General features: G+C 39.6%; 1 protein-coding gene across 3 annotated transcripts in view; it reads left to right on the forward strand.

Moving 5' to 3' along the window:
• KLHL5 (kelch like family member 5) overlaps nt 1-26387 on the forward strand; it is a 47018-nt gene that overhangs the window by 15143 nt on the left and 5488 nt on the right. For 2 of the 3 annotated variants that reach the window (XM_083754946.1, XM_083754947.1), the window contains exons 3-9: nt 9145-9327; nt 12452-12588; nt 12988-13184; nt 20083-20295; nt 22431-22617; nt 24289-24513; nt 25753-25915. In XM_083754946.1, coding sequence (XP_083611072.1) covers nt 9145-9327; nt 12452-12588; nt 12988-13184; nt 20083-20295; nt 22431-22617; nt 24289-24513; nt 25753-25915 — 1305 coding nt within the window. Of the gene's footprint in view, nt 1-847; nt 1337-9144; nt 9328-12451; nt 12589-12987; nt 13185-20082; nt 20296-22430; nt 22618-24288; nt 24514-25752; nt 25916-26387 lie in introns of those variants that run through there. The other variant, XM_083754945.1, reaches the window with a different exon arrangement.

A 26387-nucleotide genomic window follows, 5' to 3' on the forward strand; every position in this document is an offset into this window, starting at 1 on the left:
GACACCAGTGATGTGGGGTGGGAAATTTTCCACAGAGGCATACCTATGGGTTGACTAGGTTGGCCCCCACCAAGTGTGTAACCCCAGGCTCAAAAATCGTGCGTCTCCACTCATATTTGTTTTGTCAGATTTGTGTTCCTGTTCATGTCATTGGGGGGGAAGGCTTGTCCCTTCTAAAGACAGCCGTCTTGTGTGCTTAAAATAACTCATAGGGGAAAGCCTGCAGTTCATTAGCCATCTATTCTCTTTTTTAAAAAGTTACATCAATATTTTATAATGGAGAAAGACACAATAGAAACCAATTTTGGAATTGTTCTATGTTCAGTTTACCCTGTATTGGAATGACTCTTACATATGTGTGGTCATTAACTGAAGCAGAATATTTCAGTGGGTTTTGAAATCATGGTGGTGATTCAGTTCTTTCTCCCACTTCTCTCCCCCCCACCCCAATATTTGTAAAGGAAAGGGTTAACAGGATAAGTAACAGAGCCTCTGAGAGAGCATAGGAATTGTGATCTTAGTCATTTGTGGTTTAGGAAAAAGAGCTTGTGGGCAGTCTCTGAAAGTGCTTTTATACAAGCTGTTAGTGCTGGCAGGAGTTAATGGTAAGAGGATGAGGAGACAAGCGAGAGAAAAGGCAGTAGATGCTTTAATGAAGCTGATTAGTGTCCTTCCTGATGAAAGTAGCAATTCAGCCTTCTCTGTTCGTTTTCTTTTTAATTACCCCTTCTAATTATTTAGATAAGAGGGCTTCCTACAAAATCCTGTGCTCCATATTTGAATGTAATAGTATTCTTTCAAAAGAAAGAAAAGGAGGAAAAGGGGGAGTGACACCCATCTACTCATAAACAGGCAGACCATGTGTTTCTCTTGTCCTGGTTGGATGAACAAATCTTCTTTATGTGCATTGCTGCTTGCCCTGTTGCCTAGACGATAACTTGCTCTCACTGAAGATGTCTGGCTCTCGTAAAGAGTTCGACGTGAAGCAGATTTTAAAAATCAGATGGAGGTGGTTTGGGCACCAGCAATCTACTCCTAAACCTAGCATCGACTGCCAGCCAGGAGACTTCTGGAACAGAGGACATAATGCAACTACTGGTGGGATAAAGTTCCTGAATCCGGGCACCCTACCACTGCCTTTTACATCAATTGGTTTTCCGAAGTCCAACCAACAGGCTTTCCAGAATTCACCTTCTTGGCCAATGGCATCCAGCTCTGAAGTGCCTACATTTGAGATCACCGCAGAGGACTGTGAAGGTGCACATTGGCTTGAAAGACCATATGCTGAAGACGGAGCTAGTGAAGAAGAAAATGTATCTGACAGCAGTTCATGCAGGTTGTTACTTCCTTATTGTGAGAAATTAGTTGTGCCCTATATTTATATGCATAAAATGGGGGAGGGGGACACCTTCCACTGTGGTGCTGTAAAAATACCATGGTGCAGCCAAGGAACTGGAATTCTAACTATTTTGCAGTGTATATATAATGTTTCTTTCACTGGTACTGGAAACCTGTATCAAAAGTATTTCTAAAGAGGCTGGAGATGGAATTTGCATTCTGTAGCAGTTACATTTTCAAGGCTCTGTGAAGAAGGGTTGATGGAACTAGGAGGCAGATATTTTAGCTGTAATCTCCAGGTATGTTCTGCATTCTAATGTGTTACCTTGACCTATTTTTTTCTGGAAATTACTACTTGTGTTCTGAACATGAGGCAGAAACGGAATAATATTTAAGGTTAGTTTTTGAGGCTGTTTGAACCAGTCTAGCCGAAAAAAGGTTGGGTGTCATACTGTAGAGAATATATGACTGGGGTTGCATTTATGGTAAAATTAAAATAATATTTTGCCATAACATTATGCTAGTTGAACATTTTAGGTATTTTGTGGTATTTGAGACAGCAATCCTATATACACTTACCTGAGAGTAAATCCAATTGAACTTACTGAGAAGACATATATTTGATTGCTCTGTAATAATTTACCCTACTGTGTTTATTTTCCAGTAGAATTTTTTTAAACTGCAATTTTATTTTGGGGGGAGGTGTCAAGTTTTCTTTTATCTTCTTTTATTCAGCTGTATACTACAGAAGTGGTGCTTTTAAAATGTATTTTGCTACTTTGCACTTTGTAATGTTGTGTATTGGTGAAGCTAGTTGCTGATTGATCCCTCCAGTCAAAGTGTATTTGATTTTTTGCAGTGATAAGAAATCATATTTCAGAAGGGTAGGAGAGTTGGAAGGAAAAACACAAATTTGACTTATTTTTCAATGCATTTTTTAAGAAGTGCCATGTGGAAAAATTGAATGGAAGCTGAAGGTTTAAATCCAAAATGTTTGAAAAAGTAACTAGGTAAATAATAAAAGTAGATGGCTAGAGTAATATTTGTACCTCAGGCTACATGGACTGATTTTAGTGTTAAAAAAAATCTGTTCAGTGTTTGTACAAAGACATTACTGTTAGTACACAAATTATTTGCAAGGTGTCAAATGAATTATGTAAAAGAAAGGTCCCATTCTTGCAGAGATGTTTATCTGGAGTACAAAGTAGCACAGAACAGCAATTCTGGTTTCTTGGTGATCATCATTAAAGTGGTCCGGGGGCTGGTTAAATAATAAATGTGGAAGAAAACATTAGCATCTCTCCAGATACAGCATCCCCAGATAATAGAGATAACTGTATCCCCACCACTACCTCCATTTGCACTTGCAAACTTGCTAATGTATATGCAGGTTAATGGGCATGATCCAATCCCATGTTTGCATGCAATGGAAGATGACTGTAGAGAAGTGCAAAGTCTGGAGCTCAAGGGTACATGCCATTTATTCATCCAGCCCTCTGTAGCTGTGTGAAGTTACAAAACAACACCAGGAATGCTACAATAAAGTGCTATACACTTTCCAACAAGGTGTCAATCCATTCTTGCAGTTCTCCCCTTACGGCTGCCAGCTCCCAGCCCAGGCATGCATTTTTGCCAATAATCACAACATGCTCAGTGTCCAACTGCATCAACTTGATTAGGAGTAAGAGGGCCTATTGTGTGAGATGTGGCCAGCACATGTGTCTCTGACCCTACAGGATTTATCACTTTAGCTAAGAAGAGGTGGAAAGGTCTGGTAGAACAATGCACTCAGGTCTTAAGTCTGCTGAAGGTTGGGTCCAGAGTGGTCAAAGCATTCTGGTTCAAAAGGCTTCCTTCTCCACTATTCTGGCTGCTTAGATTGCCTGCCTAGTTAGGACTTTTTGGGATTCCCCCCTTGTGATGCCACCTTCTTGCATGAAATCCATTGGCATGGGGAACAGCATGTAAGTAGACATTCATCTCTTTGTTTATAAAGGCTGGAGTGTTGCCAGTATTTAATATTTTTTTCCTTCATCTTTTTTTAATTTTACTTATTTTACTTTTACTTGCTGTCAACAATGAGAATTTTGGTTGTGTTTTCTTGTAAAACAAGGCATAGCTTTCTTCATTAGAAATATTTTCTGATGTCAAAAACTTTATCAAAATCTTTTGCTTCATAATTTTTACTTAAGATATGAGTAGTGAAAGATGAATAAAAACAAAAACAATGCACACCTATGTCTTTCATTAGCATTTAAATCTCCTTTCTCCTATGGATCTAATGAAATGTAGACTTTTCCTGTGGAATTCCATTTGTAGTGTTACAATTGATAGGGACCTAAGACATACCAGAAATTGCCTAGACTTCTGGAGTTGGATTGCAGAATTACTGTAGTATCTTAACAACAGAGATGCTTGCAGTTCAGAAACAGCTAAAGCTGGTAGCTGAAGCATTCATGTAAATAAAAGTTGTGATGATGGTTTCAATGTGTACTACTATTTGTTCTGGGGATAATTAAATTACCTGCCATGTTGCTGGAAATAGAACCTAACCTTGGCGTAGAAGATTTTCTTTAGCAACCTCTCCTGGGTGCTATTTCTTTAAAAATGTAAAATTATGGATGCAAAATTTAGCCAAAGGTGCTGTCTACACCTTAGTGTTCAGTTGTAGGTTATGCACATACTTGAAAATGGTTGAAATGATTTAGTTGCTTTATAGTGATGTATTTTCTGTTTGCTTGCTTGCTTGCTTGCTTGCTTGCTTGCTTGCTTGCTTGCTTTTTTAAAAATTTGAGTGGCTCTAAATTATCTTATAGATATGAATTGCAAAAGTCTCAGAACAAAGTTAGGATTGGAGAAACCAATTTTTCTCTGGTTTATGTCACTTTCTCATGTATTCGCCCAGAAGTCCATTCTATCTTGTTTCTGCATTAATCTCATGCACAAAATTGCACCTCGAAGTACATTTCTACATTAATTTTCTACCAAAATATGTATGTTTTTAATCTGTTCTGATTTTCTTTTAGCTGAGAACTGTACTAGAACATTTGGGAAGTGGGAAATACAGTGGATAGCCAAGTTTGATGTATAGGAGGTGCAATTTCTAGTTGAATTTGTAAAGATCAAGTTCCTCAAGTATCCCTAAACTAATTTGGCAAAAATAATAAAAATTACATGCCACTTTGAGATCTTGCATACTGTATATGGTTATAAATAAACCTGTAGTGAAGTGACAGTTGCACTCTCTTACATTTGTTCATACTTCAACTTCACTGTGTGTTGTCAGAAAAGATATTTCTCAAGCATCTTTTTTTCAAGATCTTGTATATGTGCTTTATGTGGGTATGGGTACTTTATTTGACCCCCTTGGTTGTTGTTTGTAAGGATAGAAGATAAGAAGTAGAAGGGCTCTTGTGACCGTACCATGCTTTTCTTCTTTAAATTAGCAGGATTTGACAGTAGTGTGTTTGTAACAGATTTTAAGTGTTCTTGAACAACAGACTTCACACAAGACTGTGGGTGGATTCATTAAATTGTATATTTAAATCACCTAGCAAGTTTACTCTTATATTCACCACCAAGTGAACCAGCTGCTTGTGGTTTATCAACTAAAATCCACGTCCTTTTGAAAGAGTCCTTTGAAAAAGTCTCTGCACTTGAAACATGTTAGGATGAAAATATAAAATTTAATTAATTTTATATTTATAAAATTAATAAATGCAACCTTATACACAAGTACTAGAGAGTATGACCTATTGGACTTAAAGGTAAAGGTACCCCTGACTGTTCGGTCCAGTCATGGACGACTCTGGGGTTGCAGCGCTCATCTCGCTCTATAGGCCGAGGGAGCCAGTGTTTGTCTGCAGACAGCTTCTGGGTCATGTGGCCAGCATGACTAAACCGCATGGAAACACCGTTTACCTTCCCGCCGGGGTGGTACCTATTTATCTACTTGCATTTTGACGTGCTTTCGAACTGCTAGGTTGGCAGGAGCTGGGACAGAGCAACGGGAGCTCACCCTGTTGCGGGGATTCGAACTGCTGACTTTCTGATTGGCAAGTCCTAGGCTCTGTGGTTTAGACCACAGCTACACCTGCGTCCCTTTCTATTGAACTTAGTTGGGCTTAATTTTGAGTAGATATGCACAGAACCGTGCTGTCAAAGATAGTTACGACATTTTGTGTAATGAACACAGTTGTTCAATTGTTGCAGGGGAACTGGGCATCTTTCCTCAGGATACTGTAAGCGTATGACCCTAGAATTCAAACTGATACACTTTGATCTGAAAATGATGTAACTTCCCCACCCATCTCAGTTGACAGAACTCAGATTTTGCATGGTATTGAAAAGTGACTAGAGAGGTTTTCCTCCCTCTCATTATTCTAGAACCCAGGGTCATTCAATAAAGTGGAGAGATGTTAGATTCAGGGCAGACAAAAAGAAGTACTTCACACAGGGCATTAAACAAGAGGTACAGAACTATTAGTCCTCCAGATGTTTCTGAATGACACTTAACATCCCTGACTGCTGGCTATGCTGCCTGTGACTGATAGGAGTTGTAGTTCAAAACATCTGGAAGACATCAGGCCTTAGCCCCCATGAATTTGTCTCTCAGTGGCTACTAGTCCTGATGGCATCCTGGATCAAAGGCAGCGTGCAGCTGAATACCAGTTGCTGGGGTCCAACAATGGAGGAGTGTGACTGTGGTGATGTACTGACTGTGCTGATGTCCTGCTTTCATTAGCTACTATGGAAACATGCTGGACTAGGGTCTAATCTATCCGGTCTCCTCTTTTATGTTCAGGTTAGTGGTGTGAATGTTGGGAAGAACATAGTTGCTCATGTCTATGTCATCTAGTGAATGCTACCTTGGAGTTCATCAGCATAGTTGTACTACACACACACACACACACACACACACACACACACACACGTCTGCACTCACCATATCACAGAACAACAAACCATAGTTTGGCATTAAGGGATTGAGCCCTGTGCTTGTATACTTTCTCCTCCTTCCTTCGGATGCTCTGCTTAATTATTTAGTTCCTGGCTTGCAGCTAACCATCATTTGCTGTTGCAGCCAAGCACCAAAACTACATTTTGATCCTGGCTTTCAGTCTTCTTTGACAAGCGTAAACCACAGCCTTCCTGTTCAGATGCATTGGCAAACAGATTTGCTGCAAATCAGAAGTTTACTAATTTCATGCATTCCCCCTGTACAAAATTGGCAAACACCAGCATGACTAACTTGGCTTCCTATAGCATCACACTGACATTTTGTGAACTTTTTTTGCTGTTTAAAACAGTGTACATAAGCTGTTTCTCTTCTCCAGTGCTAAAGCATACAATTGATTAGATATGCTTTGGTGCAAACAGAATCCTCATTTAGCAAGACTACCTTCTTCCACTGCAGATGGAGAGAACATTGCATCGTTGATGCTGGATCAGCTCTAGTGCCAATTGTAGCACTAATTGAAAAATGTGGGCTTGTAGAAATTGTCTGGTATGACCCTCCTTTATCATATCATTGACCTTTTTATTGTTACTTTGTAAAATATCAGACCTGCAGTTGCCTTATTCAAATGTCAACAAAATTTGAGTATCCTGATGTGAACCATGGTATTATTTCCACCTTTACACACAGGTATTAAGGCTGTCATAGAACCATAAAGGCTTATATTACCATGTTCCTAATTGTGGTTGCCCAACTAACTACAGTGGTACCTCGCAAGACGAATGCCTTGTAAGACGAAAAACTCGCAAGATGAAAGAGTTTTTCGTTTTTTTAGTTGCTTCGCAAGACGAATTTCGCTATGGGCTTGCTTCACAAGACGAAAAGGTCTTGCAAGTTTGATTTTCAATGCATTCCTATGGGAATCCGTGCTTCGCAAGACGAAAAATTTGCAAGACGAAAAAACTCGCAGAACGAATTAATTTTGTCTTGCGAGGTACCACTGTATAGCCAAACACTGGAGTACATTAGCAGGCAATTTAATCACAAGTTAAATCAGTTGTCCCATATACAGGCAATTTAATGATGGAATGGACTACCCAGATAAGGAACTTGGCCTTGATAGAAAGTATAACACACACAAAATGGTGCTCTGCAGACTGGGAAAGTTTATTTAACTTGGTGAAGCTTGATAGCTTATGTGACTATGAAGAAACATGATTTTTGTCTGCCTGGCTCCCATGGTTGCATGTGGAAAAGTACTCTGGGTTGATTTTTAATCTTTTATTTCATTGATGGCTGACCTTTCTGGGGTGGGTGGGTGTGGAGGTTGTGCAGAGGGGGCTTGTTTGCTCCTTCTTGCTTATTTACCTTGTACTCCTGTATTCTGTGAAAACAATTTAAAAATGCAGTTTGCGCCTGCAGAATATTCAGTGTGGACATGCTGCTTCATCAGTGCATGTCCCATAATATCCTGCTGAAATCCACAAATGTTCTCTGTGTGTCTTTCCTGCTTTTGTTGTGTTTTAGTGCTTCTCCAGACGCCAATAATGTGAAAACACTGGGGATGCATTGCATAAAAAGTAATAAAACTAAATGATGTGTAGGTAGTCCTGTATAACTCCACCACTGATGCACTGTTATTGTGTGAATGACAGCTTGCAGAATAAACCCAGACTCGTTGGGGGGGGGGAGGGACATGACTCTTCTCTATTGTGGACTCTGTTAGAAGTGGATGATGGCCCTTCTCTCAAGCATGTATATAGTCATCACTCATTTGAAGGCATAGGTGGGATGGCATCGACCCTTAGCTTCTTCCAGTCAGCAATGTGTGTGTTTTTTTTACTCCATGGGAGGAGGCAAAGATGCCCTGCTTTCACAAACATACTGCCTGCAGCCTTGGCTGTAGCTGAGCCTCCTGCTGCTTTGCTTCTCGCTGGCGTGGGAAGACATGTTAGAGGTCACTGCTGCTTTCTTTCTACCATCCATCTATATATCTTCTTAATAGGCTGTTAATTTTGAAACCTAATTATGATCACATAATTGCCAGAGGCATTAATTGCATCTTTGCTGAACAATTAACCACTTTTCCTGGCATAAGATGTTCATTAGCATGGTGCTCCAGTTGCCTTCAGAGAGATGGCTGGAGCTCATAAAATGATGCTTGGACTTCAGTATCTCTTTGGTTGTACGTGCAGGAGAGTGTTTTTGTTTTGCGTACACCTAGCAGCAAAACTGTAAATAAAATAAACTGCACTGTAAAGAAGTCTTTGTTAGCTAGTCTGACTTCTTTGGTATACTGTTCTATAAAAATACTGTCATGTACTTTTAAACCATTTCCACACATGCAGCTAGTTTTATATTGACATAGAGAAAAAAGTTCAATGGGAAAACAAAATTACATTGGCAATACAAGAGGCGAGTGCAAGAGGCATTAAAATATATATGTATTTTGTTGACCTGTTACTTAGTTCATGAATTGTGGTTATTCTACACTGTATGCTTGCTTTAACTGAGTAGCACTTGAAAGTGGAAACTGAATAATACAAATGGAGTACAAAGGCAGTTTGCAGTGTAGAACAAACTGGCATGCCTTTGTTGGTGGGAATGCAATGATTAAATGCTGTAAGAATTACAACTTTTTAAAAAAATCCTCATGATATGTGCCACTAGTATCCAATCTTTTGTCAATCACAGCAAGTCTTATATGGAAGAAGCTGTTAGAGATTCTGTACTTTGTCAAAAATGCCTACAAATGAATTCGTCTATTATTTTCTGAAATGCATAATACAAACATCTTTTATCTCAGGCTGTGAATATGAGTTTAAAATATATATCTTTTGTGCTTCCAGGACTTCTAGTAGCAGCCAGACTCTGTCATCGTGCCATACGATGGAGCCTTGTACATCCGATGAATTTTTCCAGGCTCTTAACCATGCAGAGCAAACCTTTAAAAAGATGGAAAACTACCTGAGACACAAACAGTTATGTGATGTAGTATTAGTTGCTGGTGACCGTCGGATTCCAGCACACAGGTAAATATGCAATTAGACTTTTCTTAAGTTATAACAAACTTCCCAAATTGACTGTTTGAAAAAGTTCCATAACTAGTCCACTTGCAATATGTTCATGTGGTGATTTGAACCAAAGATATTTTTTTCTAACAGCTGTCAATGCAAAAGTCTTGTCCAAAAGAAATATTTGCAGTAATTTGAAAATCATAGAAAAATTAAGCACATGGGTAGTTTTTACATAAATATTTCACTGCTTGTGAAAAAGGAGCTGCTGGTGCATATTTGTCTGTAGGTAAGGTAGTAATTTTATTTATTTAGCTAAAAGCCATAGCAAAGCACTTGTTTGTAAACACATCTGCTTATAATGGCAAATGTGATCTACATGGCAAATTTTATTTATTGAATTGTTGCTAGCATTTTGTTTATTTTTCATTCATGAACTTCCCCATACCATTTGGTTGTCTATTATTACTACTAGGAAGTAGATGTTTTCACCCATTAGGGCTGGGCGATAACTGGTTTTCAATATCATGATATATCACCAGGTAAACATCACAAAATAGGATATCTGAAATAAGGAAGGAACTACGCAGAGGTGAACTGCTACTGCTACTACATAAGGGTCTAAAACTGATAAATGATTATATTATCAATCACCTCACGGTCACTTTCAGCAGTAGACAAGCCAAAATGCATCCAAATGGGACTTTGGGTTTTGGGCTTGGCTACCAAATGGTGATATTCAGGGCAATCCAAAGTACGGTGATGATTGAATACAAATAATCTGGGACTGCCAGCAGGCCTACTAGGCAGCAGCAGCAACAGCCTAGCAGCAGCAGAATCAATGTTGTTGGGGGGGGGGTAGAAGCAGTGGCAGCCTGGCAGTAGTGTCACAATAATCAGCAGCCTGTTAAGCCTCACCATGGCAGTGGGTGGGGTTGGCAGAAGTGGCGGCAGCCTGCAAGGTCTTGCCATGGTGGCGGCAGTAGTGGTGGTCTTGCAAGGCCTTGCGGCAGTGGCAAAAGCAGCAATGGCCTGCAAGGCCTTGTCATGGCTGTGGCAGTAGCGGCAGCCTGTGAGGCCTTGTGGTGGCGGCAGGAGACGGTGGCAGAAGCAGAGGTGACCTGCAAGGCCTTGCTGAGGCAGGCTGCCACAGCTTCTGCCACTGCCTCCCACTGCTGCCAGGAGGACTTGCAGGCTGCCGCCACTTCTTGCCACCACGGTGAGGCCTCGCAAGCCCCACTGCTTGTGTCGCCACAAGGCCTCACAGGCTGCCACTACTATTGCTGCTATCTCTCGTTTTCGCCATAAGGCCTCGCAGAATGCCGCTACTGCTGTCACCTCCAGTCACAGTCACGAGTCTCTGCAGGCCTCTGCTGTGAATCCCTGCAGGCCGCCACTGCTTCTGCTGTTGCTGCTATCATTCCCTGTCACTGCCATGAAGCTTTGCAATCCCAGATTATTTGTATTCACTATGTCTCATCACTGTACTTTGGATTGTCCTGAATACCACCATTTGGTAGCCAAGCCCAAAACCAAAAGTCCTATTGGGTTGCATTTTGGTTTGCCTGCTGATGAAACTGTTTGTGATGATTTATAATACAGTGGTACCTCGCAAGACAAAATTAATTCTGCGAGTTTTTACATCTTGCAAATTTTTCGTCTTGCGAAGCACTGATTCCCATAGGAATGCATTGAAAATCAATTAATGCGTTCCTATGGTCAAAAAAAGTTTAAAAATCACCAAAGTGTACAGTACTGTACATACATTTTCTAAGACTCTGGGGGACAACTCGAAGAAGGTTCCTCTTCCACTCTTTGTTTCTTGCTGAAGAACCTGTCCATGGTCTGCTGCTTCACACGCCTTTTCAGCACCTCCCTGAAAGACGACATGACCCTCGTATCAAAAATGTTCGCAAGGTCACGTGTCAGGTCCTTGTCAGGGTGGTGCCGCTGTGCAAAAGCCTGCACATCTTTCCACTTCTGGCAAATGTCCCTCAGTTATTTCTTCTCCGTCTTCCTCTTGCCGGCCTCTGCAGCAGCAGTCTTCTTGGGCCCCATGGCAGCACAGCTCCTACCTCCGCAACCCCCCCCCCCAAAAAAAATCAGTGTTTCACATCCAAAAAATTCAAAAGCACCAAACCTCCTAGAAAACACCCCAACCCAAAATCCAAAAAACCCAAAAAAGTTTTAAAAGTTTAACTTACCAAATGGATTCATAAGTTTTGGAAAAGTTTCAAAAATCACCAAAGTCTTCAAAAACCTCAAAAAAGGCTACCACACCACGTGCTATGAGTTGCTCCTCGAAGTCAAGTCGCAACTGCACCTCTTCAAGCAATGCACCCTGGGTATTAACGGTTTTAAGAAAAAGGAAACAAGCTTGCAAGACGTTTTCGTCTTGCGAAACAAGCCCATAGGGAAATTCATCTTGCGAAGCAACTCAAAAAATGAAAAACTCTTTCGTCTTGCGAGTTTTTCGTCTTACGAGGCATTTGTCTTGCGAGGTACCACTGTATTGTCATTTATCTGTTTTAGTCCCCTAAGTACTAGCAGTTGCCAGGACATTTCGCCTCTGTATACTTCCATCCTTATTTCTAACATTGTGGTAGGTTGCAGTGTTTAGCTGGTGTATTGTGAGGTGATAACATTGCACTGTTGCTGGTGATAACACTGCAAAGTTTAGCTGGTGATATTGTGAGGTTTAGACGCTGATAACATTGCAGTTTTTAGCTGATGAGTTATCACGATGTTTAGCTGGTGAGTTACCACGATGTTGAAAACCAGATGTTGCCTAGCCCTTACACACATTGTAATTTGCGATATATTTCCAGCTCAAATATTATGAAACAGTTATCATGATGTGAACTTCAAACTGGTTTTGGATGATATATTGATATACTGTATTGCCCAGTCCTAGCACCCATTGAACTGCATTTCGCCAAAAAGTTCTCATTTTTATCTCAAAATTCAGATTAGCTTTAAGTGGTATTTCTTATTGGGCAGTGAAGTTGTAAAGCACCAAAGAGGTAGGTTAAGAAACATATTGAGAAGTAGATGATATCATAGTTTGTCAAGTTCAAAATGTTTTCAAAAATGACATTAATGTGAATGTCATTTTCACATCTTTTGTTTCATATGGTTACAGATTAGTGTTGTCTTCTGTCTCGGACTACTTTGCCGCCATGTTTACTAATGATGTAAGAGAGGCAAGACAAGAAGAAATCAAAATGGAAGGTGTTGAGCCAAATGCACTATGGGCTTTGGTGCAATATGCATATACAGGTAATGAAAGTGGCTGGCAAAATTGTCTAATGTATTTGTTTATTTTATTTATTATTTTATTTTATTAGCTTTCTAAATATGACTTAGGAGGACATAATAGCTTTCTAAATATGACTTAGGAGGACATAATAGATAGAGGTTTGTATAATTTTGAATGGTGTGGAGAGATTGGGTTGGATGAAGACTAACTAATTTGCACTTCCACTAAATTCCTATTGAAATCAGTATAACTGGTCATGACTAACTTTCCCATTGATTTCACCCAAGTTCCACTAACTTAGTCTGGGTCCACTCCAGAGAGCTTTCTCACCCCTCCCTTAGATTGGTTTCATCTAGCAGAGTTGCTCTTGTAATATTATTATTTCCTAAATACCTTAAACTTCTTTCTGACTCTTCTAGGTCGCCTTGAATTAAAAGAAGATAATATTGAGTGCCTGTTATCTACAGCATGTATTCTTCAGCTCTCTCAGGTTGTAGAAGCTTGCTGTAAATTTTTAATGAAGCAGCTTCATCCATCAAATTGCCTTGGAATCCGGTCCTTTGCGGATGCACAGGGTTGCACGGATTTGCACAAAGTAGCCCACAATTACACCATGGTAAGTTGTTTATATGTGCATCTACTGTCTGTTTATTAAGGAAGGAATTCAACATTGTGTTAAGGTGATCATTCTGTTAGAGCAAGCATTTTGACTTGCCAGACCGAATGATTCCCCCTTCCCCCCCCCCCCCACTCTTCTGCAAGTTCTCTGACTCACAAAAACCAATTTCAGTGGTTGCAGGAGGAGGAAAGGGACAGAAAGTCCCACTGCTCAAGCAGAAACTCTTGTGCAGGGCTTCCATTGGTGGGACCCATTGAATTCTGCCCTCTGGATTTATTTTATAGGGATCTAAGGAAGAGAATAACAGTGTTTTGGGTACTGCAGAATATGTCCCCTGAATAGCTGGCATGGCTTATGGATAAGATAGTGAGCTGGAAACTCCCAGTTCACGTAATCTCTGCTGTTAACTGATTTGCTTTGGGCAAGCTGCTCCACGTCTGACATGAAAAAGAAATTTGCCTACCCTGGGGGACTGATGATTGCTGGGATAATGATATTTGTGGTGATGATACCTGAAGTGCTTTTAGCACTTAGAAAGAGCACTCCTATATACACGCACACTTGGGAAGGGTCAGTCGGTTCTGACATTCATTTGGTATTTTCTGTTCCACTTTCATCTGGTATTTTCCTTTCTGATGCAATTGGTTTAGCACACTCCCTGGCAAAGCAATCTAAAGTTTCAGTTGCTGTCGCTGAGGCTTTCTGGAGCTGAGTTGCTCATTGCAGCAGCAGTGGAAGGCTGGGCAAGGGGGACAGGGAAATCAGGCACGATCCTTGCACCAGCAGTTGGTCTCACAATGAGTCTGTGCTAGGTGTGAGAACAGCTCAGATCAAGTGGATTCGAGGCCAGCTCAGTTCCACCTTCAGAATGCCCTGTTTTGGGAGTTTCTGTCATCAGGGATACTGCTGGCAGGCCTTCCACCTTCCTGCACTTTCAGGCAGAAGGGAAAGGTCTGGGCCAGTGGAGTGGTAGGAGGCTGGCAGAAGCAAGCAGAGGAATGCCACTGCTCAATCCAGCCTGATATGTGTATGGTGGTTTGATTGTAATCTAAATAATTAATATTTTTCAGCTGATTTATTGATATATAAACTTTTGATGTTCTTGTTTTTAAAATGTTTCAAATACGTTATCTTTTATTTTTATTGTATTTTTTTTTTTTACTAGTTCTCTGTTTTCCACCCTGCGCTCCTTTGGGATGAAGGGCAAGTTATGTATTTAATAAATTATATCAGTATACAGTGGTACCTCTGGTTGTAAACGGGATCCGTTCCGGAGCCCCGTTCGCAACCTGAGCAGAACGCAACCCGCATCTGCACAGATCGTGATTCACCGCTTCTGCGCATGCGTGTGAGCGCATGCGCGAGCGGCAAAACCCAGAAGTAACCCATTCCGTTACTTCTGGGTCGCCGCGGGACGCAACCTGAAAACGCCCAGTCTGAAGCGTCTTTAACTTGAGGTATGACTGTATTCAGAACAACTTGGCAGATGTGTGGTACAGAGATAAACTGATCTCTGTGTTCTACCACTCACCTGCCATCTTGCTCTCAAGTTGGGTTACTTTTGCAAAATATGAAATTGGTCCTCAGTGCTTCCACAGATTCATAGATATATTGTGAACCTGTTGTAATGTGTAAAGTACATGCTCTGAGCATCTATACAAGAGAGCTTAGTGGTGCCTGGTATTCAGAAGTATGTATTCTATTTGGCTATAATAGCTAGTTGCCATTGGTAGACCCTTTCTTCACGAATGTCTCTAATCCCTTTTGAAACCAGCAGCCGTCCTTGCATCTTCTGGCAGGGAATTCCATAAATCAATCATCTTATGCAAGTAAGTACTTTCTTTTGTCTGCCCTGACCTGTTGCCAGTCAATTTCATTGGGGTAATCCAATGCAGGTCTAGTACTTTGCACTTGATCCTTCACCTTTACTTGCCCACATAATTATAAGTAGGTTTGGACAGTTCTCCAGTAGCACACTTTGAGCATAATGTACTCTGGCACAGTTTCAGAGTACAAATAACTAAGATTGAACTGATTGCATGTGTGCATAGGCCGAAAGAGTAGACAGTGCTCTGTTGAGCCTATGAGAATAATCCATTCACAGATGCAGTATCCGCAGTAGACTAGTTTGTATCCTTTCCATCTGTCTGAATTCTGCCTAGAGTAATGTCAGATTCAAACTGTTAAAGAATTGTTCCTACTTTTGCTAAAGATTTCATCTCAAGAATTCAGACAGACAAGGTATATCCTTTCTGTTTTTCCCAGTGGTTCGTGATCATTTGCCTTTCTACCTTTTGTATGCTTTTGAAGCACCATTTCCTCCTCTGTTAAGAAGCTTTAGAGACATATTATAAAGCTGTGGCCATTGAAATAGCTACCTTGAAGCTATTGACACTGCAATAAACAGTGACACAATTATAACCTTTAATAGTTTGACAGGAATGAAATTTAAATTAGTTGGATTTTAGAAAGCTATTTTCCAGAGTAATTAGTTGTGCTAGATGAACCCTTCCAAGGGCCTTTTTTAATGTTGTTTAGTTCCAACAGAGACGTGAAATTCAATTTTAGTAATAATGGTTTGAAACGTATGTTGCCATGGAAACAGAATAGAAATCTGTAGTTCAATTGAATGTTCATGTAGAATAAATCCCCTACTAATTTCATTTGCTTAAAAACTGCTTTAAAGCAAGGAAATGTTGGCAGTAAAAACAGCAACCATTTTATGTTTATTTTTAAAAGTATTATAATAAGTGTGCAATGTACCTATACCAATGCTAAAACACTGTACCTTATTAAAAGCAGTTTATTGTGCATTGTGTTTCACATGGTGGTAAATAGCAGAAAAGGCAAAGTAGGGAGCATTTGTGCATGCTTGCTTCATTTGTTTATTTAAAATATTTACACTCTGCCTTTCCTCAGCGTCCTTTAAAGAGGGTAATTAGTAAAATACAACTCAATACAAACAGTACAAAGCTGTGTTTTCAGAGAAATGTTACCCCATGCAGCACAGGTTGAACTCCTATTTCTAGATCTCCTATTCTATTAACCAAGAGCATGTTGTCTTGTCTGGATTAAGTTGTAGTTTTCTCGCTATCATTCAATCTATTACCATCTTCATACACTGGTTCAGCACTTCCACAGCTTCCCTGGAATGTGATGGAAAGCAGGGAGGGAGGGAGGGAGAGATGAGTGTCATCCACCCATTGGTGGCACAGATTCCAAACATCTTTATGACATCCCAGCATGGCGGACAAACAAAAAACCCCTGGAACCCCACAGGCCAACAGCCAAGGGGGTGAGCAGGAGTGTCGTCCCCCCCCCCCAGCCACTTTCTGTTGCATCTCCACACTGTTTTGCTTCTTATGAAGACTTAAAAAATATTAATGTATAATAAATGTGAAATATTTATAGTTCCATTTAAACCTGTTTTGGCATTCCAGTTGGCCCTGTTCATATGTAGCCTTATCTAAGGAGCTGTTTACTCCATGTAGGATGTATATATATGCAGTTAAAGCATCCAGTCTTATAAAAAGCTCTTTTGTAAGGCTTTTATATGAAACTAGGAGTTGTTCAATAATGCAACTTCACAACTAATTTTAAACGAAAACAACTGCCAAAGATTCACTTGAAGTATTTCTTGGTTTATGAGATCTTCGAGCAAGTAATCTCAAGAGGACTGATCTAAACTAATAGGCTTTCATTAATGGAACACTATGTTTAGTGTTTCTTGAAAAGGTTGGCATGGTTTCGTTTCACGTACTAAAGCTTGACATATAAATAAGTAAGACAGATTTCAGTTCTGTGTCACTTCAGTTTACAAGAGGGTGTTGCTCCTGTATTAAAATAATATAATGTTCCTCAATTTTTATACTCTATTCATTGCACTGTTCATTTTAAGCAATAAGATTTATATCTTTATTATATTGTTAGAAGCCCAAGTGCAGAATGTGATGTGATGTACAAAATTCAGTGTTCCACATACTTCAAGGAGCTTGAAGTATATGAGATAGTTGATTCTACTTGCAATGTTTTTGCAAATTTCCTGCAAGTGTGTTGGGAAATGGAGCTTGGGCTGAAGTCATCTATCTATACTCACTTGCTAGGGAGTAACCCCATTGAACATAATAGGAATTAACTTCTAAGTAAATATGCATAGATTGCATTGCAAGAGGGAAATTGGTGACAGTACAGTGGTGCCCCGCAAGACGAACTCCTCGCAAGACGAAAAACCTGCTAGACGAAAGGGTTTTCCGTTTTGGAGGCGCTTCGCAAAACGAATTTCCCTATGGGGTTGCTTCGCAAGACGAAAAAAATCTTGCATCCCCCACGGGTTTTTTTCGGTTTTTTGCCCTTTTCTTAAGCCGCTAAGCCGCTTATTAGCTGTTTCGCTGATAAGCCGCTTAACAGCTGATCGCTGGAAGCCGCTTGACAGCTGTAGCGCTAATCCGCTAAGCTGTCAATGGGCTTGCTTCGCAAGACGAAAAAACCGCTAGACGAAGAGAATCGCGGAACGAATTCTTTTCGTCTAGCGAGGCACCACTGTAAATGGGAGGCATGAATTCATTCAAACCAAGTGCACTCACTAAGTACTAAGGTGTAGGAGCTGATCTGCAAAACCTAATCCTAGTACCTCTCATTCCCTTCGAAGCTCAGCATATTCCCTGCTTGTCTTCAGGCAGATCAGGGTTATGGTCTCCCTTAGCTTAGCAGATCTGGATCTGGCCAGTTTGAGGATAGGTGCACTACATGCATGGCACCATGGGTTCCATGATAGAGGTAAAGGTGAGGTATAAATGTGAGAATAATAAATAAATGTTGGGAAGATGGTTAAGAGTCTAGAGCTTTCATCCACATTGTGGTCTTCTCCAAGTATCCAGGATTTCAGTGACAGACTTTTAATTGTTTGTTTGTGAGGTCAGTGATTTATGATGCATCCTGGCACAAGTATTTGAGGGCTGTCTTCATGGATACCTTCTGACCCATGCTTTAAGTTCTACACATGTGGTCCTACTAGTTTTGTCATTAGTGGACAAAAGCCATGGCCTTTCTTCTGACAACACTCCATCTATGAGACTGCCTCCTGCTCAAGATCTAATTTCTCTCCACATTGGTGGCATTAGGAATCAACTCAAAATGTATTTATTTTGCCAGGCTTTTGATGGTTACGTGCAAATTGTAATAGAAATGTTTTGACTCTGTGTTGTTGTTGATTTGTTCATGAATTTTAATTTCTCTCTGTGTGTTTGATTTGAGCGCAAGGAAGCAGCACCACACAAGGGCCTTACCTCCCATCCAGTGACAGCAGCTAGGATAGAAATAGCAGTGCAATGGAAAGAAGATCCCAATCTCCAGTGACATTGTGATTTTATACAGACAGACCTGAGGCATAGGAAGCTGCCCTATATCAAGTCTATTTGCCCAAGTAGCCATCTACTCTGACTGGCAAAGGCTTTCTGAGGTTTCAGATAGAAAAGATTTTTCACCATTCACATAACCTGCTACCTGATCCTTTTCCTTTTCTGTTCTGTCATTTCTGTTGTAAGCCTTTGGGTAAGGAGTGTCTTGTATTTTTAATCTGTGCACTGCAGTTTATAAAGGATTAATAATAATATAGTTGAGCTTCTCTTTATGTCAGTTTGTGAACCCTATATATACTATGGGAGATTTGTCCCCAGTTAAAAATTTTGTTCTTTACTCTTTCTCCTATCTTTTGTTTTCTGTTTTGTTTTCTGTATTAAATGTATCTTTCATTATTTGATGTAATGTTGAAAACACCAAATAAAAATTAAAGATGTGAAAAGAAAATACATGGGCCATATCTGATGACTCTTAAAACGCTTAAGTAATGACTGAATAAGATTTCCAAGAAGTGTGTGGTATGCTGCAGACTATTACTATTAACCCTAGAATAGTGGGCATCTGTCTCAAGAGACAATGGACTGTGCCTCCAGGGGTGAAGTCCAACTGCTGTGTTAGCAGCACCAAAATGACCTGCCCGTGGCACAAGCCTGGGCAGTATGTATGTTGGTCCTGGCTACCCACGTCCCAAGAAGATTGTTGTTATAATGCCCCAAGGTTATCAGTCAGAGGGAATGCTCGCTCTCTGGACCTGCTCCATAAAACATAGTGCCTTCGTTTATCTTTCTTCTTGCCAAAAATTCCAAATTTTGCACAAGCCTTAAAAACACCGATTCAGGGAAGAAAATGCAAATCCCTGTACAACATTAAAAACATTCACAAAGGAACATGTAGCTTGTGCTACTTTCTGCAGACAAATAATTTATCTGGGTAGCTTTTGAGTGCTGAACGAAGCTTCCTCTGTTTGCTTTCTTTATATACTTCCTTTCTCCCATGCCACCCAAGGCAGTTGACAATTTTAAATATACATAAATGCTACATATGTTACAAAATAAAGAACAGGGTTCTCTCAGGAGCTGAGAGCATGAGATTGCTGGCCTACGTCTTCTTGCGTCTGCTTTCCTTCAAGGACACGCAGCCCTTAAGTACCTCCAGGGAAAGGGGAGGCTACCTCAACTTTTCTTAAGCAACTCTTTAGGAGTTGCTTTTATGTGCATCCTGACCTGGACTTCTCCCCTTCTGCCTTTCTTCAAGGCACACAGGTATTTGCAAATTTAAGCTGGGGTTGTAAGCTTGTTGTCTGGCCCACAACTGTAATGCCATACCTACCAGCACTAACTCCAGAGCCATGGTGGCAGCAGTTTCCTGCCACAAGGTACTGAGACTGAAAAGAGGTAAAGCTTCTTGGCAAAACTGGAGTGGGAAGTTACATAACAAGCAGTTCTTATTTTCCAGCATACATATCCACCTGCAGTTATATCTTACAAGGTCTGTCTCCCCATTAATATCGAGATGTTTTGTTTGTTAAACTTTGTAGGATCATTTCATGGAAGTAATTAGAAACCAAGAATTTTTATTGTTACCAGCCACTGAAATTGCAAAGCTTTTAGCAAGCGATGATATGAATATTCCAAATGAAGAGACCATCCTCAATGCATTGCTTACATGGGTGAGACATGATTTGGAACAAAGAAAGATGGATCTCAGCAACCTCCTGGCATACATCAGGCTGCCATTACTTGCACCACAGGTAAATAAATGCTTGCAATCTGTACAGCTCTTCTTTCACCTTTCACCAATTGATACCAGTAAATTAAGGTGATATGGTTTGGTTGCCTCCCACTTGGAAACCTCTGCATTCATGCAGGGAATCAGCTTACCATTAATACAGTGCCACCCATAACACCCTGTGGTAATGTAAGCTTTTAACAATTAGGGAGCGGTTTCCCCGAGGACCTATAGCTGAATTGGTTCTTTTATAAATAAATGTTTGTTTTGAACATCTTTCATATTTTACATTTACTCAATGTTCTTAAGACAAAGATTCTGATTAATTTTGTATATGGGTCTTGTGTAGGAAAAGAAACTAATTGCATCCATGGTTATTCTAGAGCAGCGGCTGGGAAATTTTTTGGTTCTGTGGGGCAAATTTGTTTCAGGATTGACATCAAGGGGGGAAATTTGACATGTGGGCAGCCCCACCTGTCGGATCACCTGATGTCACAATGTTGTCAGATGATTTGGCACTTTGAAGTTCTGATATCTGGACTTCCAAGCACTGGGCAGACAGCAAGGTGCATCTGCCCCCATCAATAATCAGAAAGCAGACTTGGCTTTCCTGTTTTATCAGTTGTCCATCCTTGCTTCAGGAGTGATTTCCACTGAAACCACAGCTAAAATTGAGTGCCCCCCCCCCCATTTTAGCAGGGCTTTCAATTTTCAGGAAGTGGTTTGTATCAACTGATGCCTGGGGAGTTCAGTTCTGCCTTCTTCAGGAAAGGCCAAAGCTGGCCTGTATGCTGGAATTTCCCCATCCTTGTTACAGAACAAGCCAGTGCAAATTGTTTTCTCTTTACCCTGCCCTTCAAAACCAATTCCCAGGACAGCTTGCAAAAGAAAATCAAAATTTAGTAAAACACTTAAAGCTAATGAAGAAGCATATTCAAACATGATTCACCAAGATGAAGGCCACCTGCCATGAACATCTTTCTAAAAGTATGCCTTATAGCATGTGATAATAAATAACAAGATGAAAGATGGAAAATAATTTTTTAAATAATTCCAGTGGCACCTTTAAGATCGACTAAATAAAAGCTTTCAAGGTATGAGCTTTCATGTGTAATACACACTCCATCAGATACTAATCACCAAACTAAAAACTATGGAGAGACATGGTCTGAATAGGGATACTGGATTCATGTCCCTTTATACATACTAAAGCTAATTTTGGTCATCTATCCCTTTAAAAATCCCTTGCCCTTCCCTATGGAACCAACTGCCATAACAGTCATCAACTGTTGAATAAGGTTGAAGCGACCTCTGCTTCAGAGTATTTGAAGATGATTTTTTCATCTTTCATCTTATTTATTATGACTATGACAGATCAACACGGCTATCCACCTGAATTTGTAGCATGTGGTTGAAAGTGACCAAGATCAAAACTAAGATAGTCAGTATGCTGAATTATTAATGGTTTGCATACAGCAAACGTTACATACTGCAAACTGAAGCAAGATTCACTAAATCAAGAATCACAATAATTTATTCAAAGGAGCCATAACATTATGGGAGAAGTGTTATGTTGCAGCCAGTATAGGTATGTTAGGAACAAAGCATGCCAAGTCAACCTTGACTAAGGTTTATTGGTCTTTGTTGAAAACTGACACAGTACAATGTGATTTCATTCTGTATTCTGTTCCTTTCATTATAAAGTGTTATGGAGGATGGCAGTGGTTGGAGTCTAGCAACTAGATAGCAGTACTGTATAAAATTTTATCTGTATGTTTGAAAGATCGTAACAACAGGAAGACATAAATGCTGTTCCAAATGATGGGCATGCACACACGAAAACCTGTGTACTTGTAATTTCCTGTAACAGAACAAATAGCAGATTGGGGTGTGTGTGTAAATTTTAATCAGGAAAACAGCCTTAGTACTGCAATACTGATCCAAATGCCCACCCAGGGAAGGTATTAGCTAAACTTTAAAGAGACAGAAGTTGTGTTCATTTATCTCTGCAGTCTTCGCTATCAAAATCCCTGCCTTTACACCAACATTTTACTCTCTGTATTGATTGTAGGTTAGTTGTGTTAATTTGGCATTTTATGTTCAGAATATTCTTATTGCTTTACTCAAGTTCAGCACATCGTCTTCTCCTTTCTCTAGTTTTTAGCAGATATGGAAAACAATGCACTCTTCAGAGATGACATTGAATGTCAAAAACTCATTATGGAAGCAATGAAATACCATCTGCTGCCAGAGAGGCGGCCCATGTTGCAAAGTCCTCGTACAAAACCTAGAAAATCTACAGTTGGTGTGTTGTTTGCAGTTGGAGGCATGGATGCGACTAAAGGTATGGAGTATAGGATGCCTATACTACAGATGAAAATGCACATATCACTTCAGGAGTTGAGAGGATAATTTGTAAGTGTTTTCACCTGTTCAGTGCAAAAGTATATTTTTTGCTCTTTGTGCAAGAGCTGAAAACTGGCCCTACGAATGTGTGACAGTTTCAGCCAGATAAAAGCCAGCTGCGAGGATGCCTGTTAGCTAGCATTTTGTAAATATCACCCTGTACTCTTCTCCTTCCTCCCCACCTCCCTCCAAAGGAAAATCTGTGAAGCACTATGCAACTGTGTTTAAAATATTTGTGGCTTATAGTAATAAGATTAAGTATGAACATATAAATGTATATCAACCACGTAACCCCCCCTTCCTGTAAACCTACCTGAAATACAGGAGGGTGTGGTTTGGGTGGGTGGAACTGAAGGGTTCAGCTTGCTGGAATGTATGTGTTCCATGAAAATAGCACACCTAGGCTTACAATATGGATGCAGAACTTCTCATTGCTTTTACAATCTCATATCTTTCTTAATCTAATAAATGATCAATGGAAACATAACCACATGATGGCCGTTATATTATTAGTGAAAATATACCAGCCTTACCTTAATCAAGTTCAACAAGTTTGCCTGTTTTGATTAAGAAAAAATGCAAGTGAAAAAGAAGTTATAGTAAAGTATTATATGATATTATTTCACCACTGTGCACACAAATATTCAATGAAATAAGACAAAAAATAATCCTAGAAATTAATATTGTTAATAAAGATGTATACATACAATGCTGTGTATTCGTAGTTCAAAAAACCCCGAAGCTATCTCAGTATATTTAAATAATTACTAGTTACCAAAGTATTTTATTTAAAAGTTCTTGTAATGATTGCATTCAGGTGAAACTTGGAAAATTAGAATATCATGGAAAAGTTCCTTTATTTCAGTAATTCAATTTAAAAGGTGAAACTAATATATGAGATAGACTCATGACATGCAAAGCGAGATATGTCAAGCCTTTATTTGTTATAATTGTGATGATCATGGCTTACAGCTGATGAAAACCCCAAATTAGCCATCTCAGAAAATTAGAATATTAAATGAAATTAGCAAAACAAGGATTGCAAATATATTAGTTTCACCTTTTAAGTTGAATTACTGAAATAAATGAACTTTTCCACGATATTCTAATTTTCCGAATTTCACCTGTAAGTGACCATTCATGCTGTGTTGAATATGGATTCTGAATATACAGCTGAACTTGCAGAACATTTCTTTATAGCTTCAGTTAGTATTTCATATTGCATGAATGAAGAAATTTTGTTACGCATATTGAGAGCAAATATAAATTCCAGATAAGTGAGACAGAACATAGTTCTACAAACTAGTTGATTTTATATCTGTCCATAAATTGTTGTTAACAGTCCGTTCAGATTTGGTAGGACAAAATATTTAGCAAATGATTATTTGGAACCTTATATATGTAATCGCTATTGACATCACATCTCAAGTATGCACTTTGAAACTACATGAGAACTAATGTATCGTGTGTGTATGTTGGGAATAATTCTTTTTTTAAAGAAGTAATCAGATTGTTTATCACTATCTGAACCAAATCTATTGTATTTTTGTGGACAGTGATCACAAAGATTTGAGTTTTTAAAATAATATTATTTTATACTACTGCTAAGGAGCAACAAGCATTGAAAAATATGATCTCCGTACCAATATGTGGACTCCTGTAGCAAATATGAATGGAAGAAGACTACAATTTGGAGTGGCAGTATTAGATGATAAGTTGTATGTTGTTGGTGGTAGAGATGGACTGAAAACACTGAATACAGTGGAGTGTTACAACCCAAAAACAAAAACTTGGAGTGTGATGCCACCTATGTCCACTCACCGACATGGTCTGGGTATGTATCTATTTTTATAACTAAAAGCAAGATATGTGGTGTGATCAGCTCATTTCAATGACATGCTTCCTTGAAATTGCTACTTGGGCTTCTTTGGTACATTCAATATCAGTAGCAGGTAATTTGTAAGAGACAAAAATCAGAATCAAAGTTTAAAGGTTTTAATTTAATTGTCATCTCCAAGCATTATCCTTTCCTATGTGTCATGCTTGGGAAGTAAAAGTATGGTCACTATATTGCATGTAGGTATGTGCAGTTCTCTGAGACACTTTTTATACGACATCTTAAAACACACACCCCAAATACAGTGGTACCTTGGGTTAAGTACTTAATTCGTTCTGGAGGTCTGTTCTTAACCTGAAACTGTTAACCTGAAGCACCACTTTAGCTAATGGGACCTCCTGCTGCCGCCGCGCCGCCAGAGCCCGATTTCTGTTCTTATCCTGAAGCAAAGTTCTTAACCTGAAGCACTGTTTCTGGGTTAGCGGAGTGTGTAACCTGAAGTGTATGTAACCTGAAGCATATGTAACCCAAGGTACCACTGTATCGAGATTGACTTTCCTTTGAAGAGTGGGAAAAAGTCACTGGACCTTCTTTTGACAGAAAGAAGACTGGAAACATTGTAGCAGTCAAAACCTAATGGCTCCAAAACCAAGAGACAATCCCCCCCCTTTCCCATTTCATTAATTTTGAGTGAGGGATTGGAGAGTTTTCGTATTCTTAATTGGCAGTTGCAGGATAGGGATATTATAGAAATATTGTGATATGTCTGCTTGTCAAGGCTCAAGTGTTTCTCTGTTCCTGTACATCAGCGGCTTTTGAACTTTGGGGTGAAATTATCAGGATTCTTAAATGAGGTGATCAATGACAGTAGGCAGGCTTTCCTGAGAGGCAGTTTATCCATCCCCATAAACACTGCAGCTTCGGTTCCTTTGGCAGAAAATTAATGAATTAATTAGTAAAGGAATGAATGGATGTTCCTTTAAAAATATGTTGTAATGTAGTGGAGATACGGACGGACAAGATGTTGAATGTATTGTAGGATGCCTTTCAGTAGTTTGGCCAGGGTTCCATCTGAGTCTCAAAATACTCTGTAGAAGCCCTAGCTCCAATTTCCTCATCAGAAAAATAGATGAGGGAAGCATTTTTGATGATGTGACCGTTTGAAACCACTGTGGTATGTCATAAACAATTGGGCCATTTCACATTCTGAAATAATAGTGTCTTCTTAACTCAAAGGGGTGGCAGTACTGGAAGGTCCTATGTATGCTGTAGGAGGACATGATGGCTGGAGCTATCTGAATACCGTCGAAAGATGGGATCCACAGGCACGCCAGTGGAACTTTGTGGCTAGTATGTCAACCCCAAGGAGCACAGTGGGTGTAGCAGTATTAAGTGGAAAGTAAGTAGGACTAAAGAGAGAAATAAGGGCAAATATTCCATAACATTTTACTCAAAACTCATATATAAAGGAAATTTAGTAACACTGGAATGATGTCATCTACCAGAAGTTCAGCATGTCTGGCTTTTGAATGATGCTGTGTATGCATGTTTTTGTCCTATCCATTTCTTGTTAAAATATTCATTGGGTATCAGGAAACATCCAGTGCTCATTAAATCCTTACTGTTAATTTCCTCTTGGATGTTTAATAGTTTCAGGACTGCAGGCAGGACTTCTTTTGTCCTAGAAATGGTTCCAGTAATTTGACTTAGTCAAATCTAGCAATGTATTTTTAATAACAAATTGATAATGCTGTATAAAATCCTGAAAACTCAAATGGTAACATAAGCAATTGTCTTTAGCAGTAAGATGGCTGAAGAGAAACTGACAATTTTATCCACTTTAAGAAAGAAAAACAAGAAGTTCTTGTTTT

This window comes from Podarcis gaigeae, assembly GCF_964106915.1.
Source record: "Podarcis gaigeae genome assembly, chromosome: 9".
Classification (NCBI taxonomy): Eukaryota; Metazoa; Chordata; class Lepidosauria; order Squamata; family Lacertidae; genus Podarcis; species Podarcis gaigeae.